The following is a 9,186-nucleotide window of genomic DNA, read 5'->3' as shown; positions in this document are numbered from 1 at the left end:
AGAGAGAGAGAGAGAAAGAGAGAGAAAGTGAGAGAGCAAGCCGCCAGGTCCGCAGTCGCAGTCGGCCATGTGGGAGTCCAGCACCCTTAACCACCATGCCACCTGCTGGCCCCAATTTTATTATTTTTAATTTGACCAGAGAGAGACACAGAGAGAGAGAGAAAGTGAGAAAGCAAGCCGCCAGGTGCAGAACTCGAACCGTGATGGGACATGTGGGAACCCAGCACCTTAACCACCATGCCACAGGCCGACCCAAGATTTTCATTTTTCCATTTAATTGATCAGTTAATTTAAAAACTTGCTATAGGGCACATGTACTTGGCAGAGACAGAGAGAGAGAGAGAGACAGAGAGAGAGAGAGAGAGAAAATGAGAAAGCACTTGCAGAGAAATGGCCATACCGTAATCCTTTCTCCTCTCAGGAGTTTGTACAAGTACATTCATGCGCCCAGTGTGTTTTTCTTTCTGGAGAGGTTTTTGCTAAAAGGCACGTGCGCTTGTCAAAGACAGAGAGAGACAGAGAGACAGAAAGCGCGAAATCACCCCCCAGGGGGGATGGCCACGCCACAATCCCTTCTCCTCCATTCTCCTCTTGAGATCTTGGGCACGCACGCACACACGCCCGGTGTGAGTTTAAGCCACCGGGTCCAAGACTCGAACCGCGATTGACTACGAGGGACTCCAGTGACATAGCCATTACGCTAACTGCTGGCCCCTTATTTATTTATTTTTTTAAAATTTTGACCAGACAGAGACAGAAAGAGAAAAAGAGAGAGAAAAAGACAAAGTAAGAAAGCAAACTGCCAGGTCCGGGACTTGAACTGTGGTCAGCCATGTGGAAATCCAGAGCCTTTAACCACCACACCACCTGCTGGACCCCATCTGACTATAGTTTTAATTCTGGGCTTGAAAATCACACTGGGAGTGTGTGCATGCCCCTAATTCCGGGAAGAATGAAGAAGGGATGACAGCATGGCCATTCCCCATGGGGGGTGATTCCTCACTTTCATTCTCTCTCTCTCTCTCTCTCTCTCTCTCTCTATCTCTCTCTCTCTCCAGTGACTGAATGCGTCCTATGGCAAAAACCTAAAAAAAAAAAAAAAAAATTAAAAACCTGGGGCCAGAGGGTGGTGTAGTGATTAAGGTACTGGACTCCCACATGGCTGACTGTGGTTGGAGTTGGGACCTGGAGGCTTGAAACCCACGCTGTGAGCGTGTGGTTGTGTGCTGAGAATCCCGAGGAGAAGGGATTGCTGTGTGGCCATCCTCCCTGAGGGCTTGATTCCTCACTTTTTTTCCTTCTCTCTGGCTAGCACACACGCCCTATAGCAAAAATCTCTCAAACAAAACAAAACACACACACATACACACACACACACAAATACAAAAAATGGGCGCCAGCTGGTGGCACTGTGTTTAAGGCGGCTAGATCCCACATTGCTGACTGTGCGGTTCAAGTCCCAGACCTGGTAGCTTAAAAACATGCCAGGCACATGCACATCTGAGCCCAAAATCCAAAGAGGAGAATGGAGGAGAAGGGACTGTGGAGAGACCATCCCCTGGGGGACCTTTCCCACTTGCCTTCCCTGTCTCTGTCTCTCTCTGATGAGTGGACATTCTGTACAGCAAATCCCTAAAAAAAAAAAAAAAAAAAAAAGTGGCACTGTGGTTAAGACGGTTGGATCCCATATGGCTGAGTGTGTAATTCCAGTCCCAGAAATGGCAGCTTGAAAAAATACGGTGGGTTGGGAACCAGCAGTTAGCGTAATGGAAAAAATACGGTGGGTGCCTGTGCACGCATGCCCGAAATTCTGAGAGGAGAAGGGAGGAGAAGGGATTTTGGAGAGGCCATTCCCCTGGGGGGTGATTTCTCGCCTTCCCTCTCTCTCTTTCTATATCTCTCTGGCATGTGCACACGCCCTATAGCAAAATAAATGAAAAATAAAGAAAATAAAGAATAAAAAACCACCTCTTGGATCATTGCCCCCAATAAAAAAGAAAAAAAAAACCCAAAACCCAGAAGGAAACGATATCACAGAAGAGATGTGGGAAGAGTGTGGCCCGGAGGAGGGGTCAGAATTGTGACACGCGTGAGGCTCGCACCTGTGTGTGGCGCCTGTATTGTCAACTGTTACCTGAAACAAATTTGTAGTAAAAAAAAAAAACCCAAAAAATCAAAATGAAAATAAGCCAAAACGTTTAATGGGAAAATCTGTGACAAGTCCTGGAAGGGACAAGTTCATAGCCTTACCATAAAATCACTATTAAAAAAACAAACTGGGGCGGGAACGTGAACAGTGTTCCAGGCCATTCCAAATCCCTGCGGATGAGCAGAGAGGGCGCGGGCGTCATAAGGCTGAGGGGGCCCTGTCGCCGGAGTTCTGAGGTAATGGACTGCACATTTGGTGACGCGGGTCCGATGTCACCCGGCAGCTCTCACGGGGCTCTTTTCTGCTCGGGCTCCAAAACTTAACTCGATGTGTCGGAGTGGACGCTGCCGGGGCCTCCCACAGGTGAGGTGGTCATCAGTCGGGGGGCGACTCCCTGCCAGCTGCCCCTGACCTGAAAAGACAAGAGACTGCGTGTCAGAGGCGGGGGCTGAGACCGATGGCTGTCCAGTCCCCGGGGATCCTGAGGCAGACTGAGGACATGCCTCAGACAACCTGGAAGAAAGCCAGGGAGAGATGGGACAGACGTGAGTCCCGGGTTGTGGGTGGACGAGCTTCCCCAGCAGAAAGATGTCCTCCGTCAGCTTTGGCGGGGGGGGGGGGTCACATGGCATCGGGGGGGCAGCTGGGGGCTCCACACCCTGAGGGGGGGGGATGGAGCCCGTCCCCCCTGAAACGCCATGGTGAGACTTAGTGACAGGGAGGGGCAACCCACCTGGACACTGGCCTAGCGGGGTTGCCAGGGGGTAGCACGAATGGCTGATGACAAGGAGGTCTCCTCGTCACGAGGGGCGGGGAGCTCTGTCTATGGTACAGGGGCACTGGGGGGCCCGCCTAACTCTAGGAAATTCTTCCGCAGGACCCACGGCCATGGGCCCTAGGATGGAGGTGGCGAGCGTGAGGTAGGTGGCCATCAGTCTGAGAGCAGCCTGGACTGACGCCCTCACCTCAGGGACACGCTGCCTTCGGACAAAAACATCACCTGGCGTTCAGTCAGTGTGAAGACAGCAGACCCGTGCTCCAGAGGAGCAGGACAGTGTGTGTGTGTGTGTGTGAATGTGTGCATGTGTGTGTATGTGTGAATGTGTGTGTGTGCATGTGTGTGGTGTGTGTGCGTGCATGTGTGTATGTGTCAGTGTGAGTGTGTGCATGTGTGTGTGAAAGTATGTGCATATGTGGTGTGTGTGAGTGCATGTGTGTGAGTGTGTATGGATGTGTGTATGTGCATGTGTGTGAGTGTGCGTGCATGTGTGTGAATGTGTGCATGTGTGTGAGTGTGTGCATGTGTGTGGTGTGTGTGCGTGTGCATGTGTGTAGTGTGTGTGCGTGCATGTGTGTATGTGTGAGTGTGTGCATGTGTGTGTGAAAGTATGTGCATGTGTGGTGTGTGTGAGTGCATGTGTGTGAGCGTGTATGGATGTGTGTACATGTGTGTGAGTGTGCGTGGATGTGTGTGAATGTGTGCATGTGTGTGTGCATGTGTGTGGTGTGTGTGCATGCATGTGTGTATGTGTGGGTGTGGGGGTGTGCATGTGTGTGTGGGAAGGTATGTGTGTGAGAGTGCATGTGTGTGTGAGCGTGTATGGATGTGTGTGTACATGTGTGTGAGTGTGTGAATGTGTGTGAGTGTGTGCATGTGTGTGGTGTGTGTGGGCATGTGTGTGGTGTGTGTGTGCATGTGTGTATGTGTGAGTGTGTGCATGTGTGTGTGTGAGTGTGGGCATGTGTGTGGTGTGTGTGTGCGTGTGTGTGTGTGTGTTGGAGGGGAGTCGACAGGCTGGCACTGTGGAAGACGGCCGTGAGTGAGGGCAGGTCCTTGCTCATGATGGGTGTCTCTGAGAGACCAGGACAAAGACCTGCAGCCATGCCGAGTGGGACATGGGTGGGAACAGGGGTGTGGTGCCAGCATGGGGCCCCTGATCTTCCTGGCTTACTATGAGGGGTGAGTAGGGGCTGGCCTAGTCTAGAGCTGAGGGTGGGCCCTGACCCCCACAGCCTAATTTCTCTTACACACTTGCACTGACTGTGCACCAGGCACAGGACTGAGCCCTGGGTGTGCAAAGAGCAAGGTGAAGCCCTGGGGACCAGCAGTTAGCATAATGGCTGTGTTGTTGGACTCCCATGTAGTTGACCATGGTTCGAATCCTGGACCCGGTAGCTTAGACTCACGCCAGGCGTGTGTGCCCAAGATCCCGAGAGGAGAATGGAGGAGAAGGGATTGTGGCGTGGCCATCCCCCCTGGGGGGTGATTTCTCGCTTTCTGTCTGTCTCTCTGGTGAGCATATGTGCCCTATAGCAAAAACAAAAACCTCTCAAAAAAAAAAAAAGATGAGGCCCCTGCAGGGGTGGCATGGCATGTACTCAGCCCACAGCCAGGCCAGACCGGGCTGATGTCACCAGGAGGCATCCGTTCTCCAGGGCCAAATGTGGTAAATCAATCCGGGCTACCTGGCTCTGCAGGACATGCTTTTTTTTGGAGAGGTTTTTGCTATAGTACACATGCACTCACCAGACAGAGACAGACAGAAAGCGAGAAATCACCCCCCAGTGGGGTTGGCCATGCGGCAAGCATGAGTTTAAGCCACCGAGTCCAGGACTCGAACCACGGTCCGCTACATGGGAGTCCAGCGACATAGCCATTCCGGTAACTGCTGGTCCCTGCAGGACGCGCTTCTGAGGAGACCCATGAGCTCCGTAAGTCGCCAGCAATGCTACACCATGTCGTGCCTGGTGGGGACGTCAGATCCGGGTCTACAGAACGTCTTCAGCACACTCCCCACACCACGGTCTGGCTGGCTCTACTTCCAGGCTCCCCCACAGTTGGGGTCAGGCCCCTGAGACCATCTGGGGAGACTGGGGAGGCCCCAGAGCCTGGGGAGGGGATGGCATAGTGCCCATCACATTTGAGAAAGTTCCAGAGATGACGGCTGCCAGAGATGACGGCTCATTTCTTCCCAGTCACCAAAGACCCCCTGCACCGGCCAAGCCTGGAAGTGAGAGCTTCTGCCAGGGAGAGCGAGCTGCCTGCATCCTCCCGGCTGGGCCTTGCAGCACCAGGTTGGCAGCGGGCCAGCCCTGCGGACTCCATGTTCCCGACAGGAGGGGCCCTGGGGCCAGCTCTCCTCCAGGCCTCCCTCTCTGGCTCACTGCCCACTACCTCCTCCCCACGCTCCCCGGGGAGGGAAGCTCCTTCCCCTCCACAACTAAAGCCTTTGTTTCGGGCCCTCAAAGGCAGAGTGTGCGCCACTTTCCATGGCTGCCAGGAGTCACCATCCTGCAGCAGCAGAAGGCAGGGAGAGGGGCAGTCCTGTGGGTGGACCCTGCCTCGCCAACCTGCAGTCGTGACAAGGTGGGCTGCATGGTTGCTGGGAGCTCGGGGGAGCCATGCAGAGGCCAAGCGGTGTGTGACTTGATGGCCTATTCAGAGGATGCCACTCCCCACCCTGGGGCCTGCAGGACGGTGCCTGAGCCTCACCTGGGACTGCAGAGTGGCTCCCCCGAGAGGGGACTGGAGAGAGGTCAGCGTCCGCAGGGTGACAATCGCGTCTCCGGCGCTGGTCAGTGGGAAGGGACCAGAGGAACCTGGAAGAGGTGGCCGGGGTCAGGAACAGCGTCACAGAGGAAGGTGGACTCAGCAGGGGGTGCAAGAGGGACCAGAGAAAGGGTCGAGAATGCAGCCTCCACCCGAATACGGCCCCCATGTGATGTCTGGCCCTGCTTCCACTACCATAAGGTGGGGACCTGGGCCAAGGAGGCTTTGCATTCTATCTTTTAAACTATTTTTAGACTTTGCTACGGGGAGGGATGTGCTCACCAGAGAAGAACGGAAAGGGAAAGTGAGAAATCTCTTACTTGGGAAGATGGCCACACCGCAATCCACTCTCTTCCATTCTCCTCGCGGGATTTTGGGCATGCACACACATGCACTGGATTTATTTCTCTATCTCTTTTTTTTTTTTGGGGGGGGGGGTTTGCTATAGGGCGCGTGTGCTCGCCAGAACGACAGAGAGAGACAGAAAGTGAGAAATCACTCCCCAGGGGGATGGCCATGCCACAATCCCTTCTCCTCCATTTTCCTCTTGGGATCTTGGGCACGCACGCACACGCGCCCGGTGGGAGTTTAAGCCGCCGGGTCTGGAACTTGAACCGTGGTCGACTACATGGGACTCCAGCGACATAGCTATTACGCTAACTGCTGAGCCCAGGTGTACGTTTTTTAAGCCACCAAGTCCATGAATTGAACTGCCTCGTCGGTCATCTGGGATCTATCTACCCCAACCACCATGCCACTGGCTGGCCCCATGTCCTATCTTATCGGTATGGGCGGGCTGTTTGGGCTCACGGCCAAGGGGGGCAGAAATCACACAGCTTACACAAAGAGGTGAGGTGTGTCAGTCTCAGCAACCAGCCGGGGTAGCAGCTGGCCCTCCCCATTGTCACCTTCCTGGGCCAGGCTGTCTCACTCACCAGAGCTGGGCGTTGACGGGCAGCTGCCTGCATTCCCTGGGACCCTGGCTTCAGTAGTATCCGGGGTTTTACCCTTATAAATGGTAGCCTCTTCTTGAAATTTCCCCATGTTCTTCTTATACCGGATTCTTTTGTTACCAAACCAGTTGGAGACCTGGGGACACGCACAGAAATCACTGGGAAAGTTGACCAGGGTGAGCTACGTCATAAACAGACCATTGCTCTGACCTAGAGGAAAAGGTTTGACTCCCCTCCACAGCCTAGCCCTGGGGCGTGGTAAGGGGCCAGGACTGAGAAGGTCGCACCCACTGGACTGTAGACCAGGGAAATGGCCACAGGGGGTTGAGAACACATGAAGCCGGCGAGTCCTGGAGAGGGATGAGCTCTGCTGCCACGAATTAATGTGCTGCTGAGCCTGGGCTGGGAAGGAGCTGGATGAAGAGGAATGTTGAGGCCAGCAGGTGGCGTAGCACATTGGTTCAAGTCCTGGACTCGGTGGCTTGAAAATCATGGTGGTGGTGGGGGGCAGCAGGTGGTGTGGTGGTTAAGGTGCTGGACACTCCCACATGGACCAACCATGGTTCAAGTCCTGGACCTGGTGGCTTGCTTTCTCACTTGGCTCCTCTCTCTCTCTGTGTTTCTCTTTGTATGTGTATCTCTCTGGTCAAATTAAAAATAAATGAACAGGGACCAGCAGTTAGCGTAATGGCTGTGTTGCTGGACTTTCATGTAATTGACCACGGTTTGAGTCCCGGACCCGGTGGCATAAACTCACGCTGGGCGCGTGTGCGTGTGCGCCCAAGATCCTGAGAGGAGAATGGAGGAGAAGGGATTGTGGTGTGGCCATCCCCCCTGGGGGGGTGAGTTCTCGCTTTCTGTCTTTCTGTCTCTCTTTGCCTTTCTGGTGAGCGCATGTGCCCTATAGCAAAAACCTCTCAAAAAAAAAAAAAAAAAAAAAAAAAAAAAAAAAGACTAGATAAACATTTAAAAGAAAAAAGAAAATTATGGTGAATGGTATGTGCACGCATGCATGCCCAAAATCCAGAGAGGAGACTGGAGGAGAAGGGATTGTGGGGTGGCCATCCCCCAGCGGGGTGCTTTCTCACCTTCCCTCTCTTTCTAGCAAGCATGCACCCTATGGCAAAAACTTTTAAAAGAAAAAAAGAGAAAGAGACCAGCAGATGGCGTAATGGTTACATTTCTGAACTCCCACGTAATTGACTACAGCTCGAGTCCTAGACCCGGTGGATTAAAACTCACATTGGGCACGTGTACACGCGTGCCCAAGATCCCCAGAGGAGAATGGAGGAGAAGGGACTGTGGCGTGGCCATCCCCCCTGGGAGGTGATTTCTGGCTGTCTGTCTCTCTGGCAAGCGCATGCGCCCTAAAACAGAAATCTTTCTTAAAAAAAAAAAAAAAAGGAAGAGGAATGCCAGTGACTCATGGGGGGGATGAGCGCCACCTGCTGGTCACTGTAGGCAACAGGCCGTATCTGGATTCCTCTATTAGCCAGTGGGAGGCAGTCACCTCACTTCTGAGAGTTTGAGCTAAGGGACGCATGGGATGGAACCCCAAACCCACCCAACGACCGACCGAGGGAGACACACCGCAGGGTAGCTGGAATGCAGCCTGCGCTGAGCTAAGCGTGTTTGCAGAATGCTTGATTAACCCTCCTCGCAGCCTGGGAGGGGCCCTTATCATACCCTTGCTATCAGGCAGCAGGAACTGGCCCCGAGCCACGATGGAATCAGAGCTGGGTGTGCTTCCAAACCTGCATTCAGGTCCCTCCGAGGGCGAGGCTCCACGCCCTCAGCAGACCGCTGAGGCAAGATTGGAAACTTCTCTGTGGGTGCCCCTCCCAAGCACTGTGCAGTGTGGAGCCTCAAATCTGGCCTGGCCTCCATCTGCGGGGTGCTGAGAGCATTCCCAGCCCTTCCAGTCATGTAAAAAAATTTTTTTTTTTTTTGCTGGAGGACATGCTGAAGACAAACAGAGAGACTGAGAGACTGAGAGAGAGAGAGACAGAGAGACAGAGGAAACAACACCCCCATGGCGAAGAGAATGTTGCTGTCCCTTCTCTTCTTTCAGGATCTTGCGCATATGTGCACACACACACACACACACACACACCTGGTATGTTTTGAGACTAAAACTGTGCTGTTGGCTATGTGGCGTTCAGTCACCTTAGCCAGCAGGCCCCGGGCTGGTCACCCCCACCAGCCTTTCACGTATTTATTTTTTTAGTTTTTCCTATAGAGTATGTGTGCATGCCAGAGAGGCGGAGAGAGAGAGAGTGAGAAATCTCTCCCCAGGGAGTGAGTGACTCGTCTTAGGATTTTGGGCATGCATGCACATGTGTCTGGCATGTCCTTCAAGCCACTGGGGATCGAACCACGCAGTTGGGCATGTGGAGTTCAGTTGTCTTTTTTTTTTTTGGGGGGGGGAGGTTTCTTTTCTTTTCTTTTCTTTTCTTTTCTTTTCAGAGGTTTTCACGATAGAACGTGTGCGTTCGCCAGACAGAGAGAGACAGAGAGACAGAAAGCGAGAAATC

The 9,186-nt window shown here is 53.3% G+C and overlaps 1 protein-coding gene across 1 annotated transcript in view; it reads right to left on the bottom strand.

Moving 5' to 3' along the window:
- Positions 1-2,257: 2,257 nt before the first annotated feature.
- The window catches only part of PBX4 (PBX homeobox 4), a 75,573-nt gene continuing 68,644 nt past the window's right edge, over positions 2,258-9,186 (bottom strand). Inside the window, exons 7-9 of the mRNA XM_006147152.2 lie at positions 6,635-6,788; positions 5,643-5,749; positions 2,258-2,561 (exon numbers count right to left, since the gene is read on the bottom strand). Of these exons, the coding sequence (XP_006147214.1) occupies positions 2,469-2,561; positions 5,643-5,749; positions 6,635-6,788 (354 nt within the window). The 3' untranslated portion in view covers positions 2,258-2,468. The remainder of the gene's footprint in view (positions 2,562-5,642; positions 5,750-6,634; positions 6,789-9,186) is intronic.

This window comes from Tupaia chinensis, unplaced genomic scaffold, assembly GCF_000334495.1.
Source record: "Tupaia chinensis unplaced genomic scaffold, TupChi_1.0 Scaffold000201_1, whole genome shotgun sequence".
NCBI classification, from domain to species: domain Eukaryota; kingdom Metazoa; phylum Chordata; class Mammalia; order Scandentia; family Tupaiidae; genus Tupaia; species Tupaia belangeri.
This window is presented reverse-complemented; position numbering and strand designations above follow the sequence as displayed.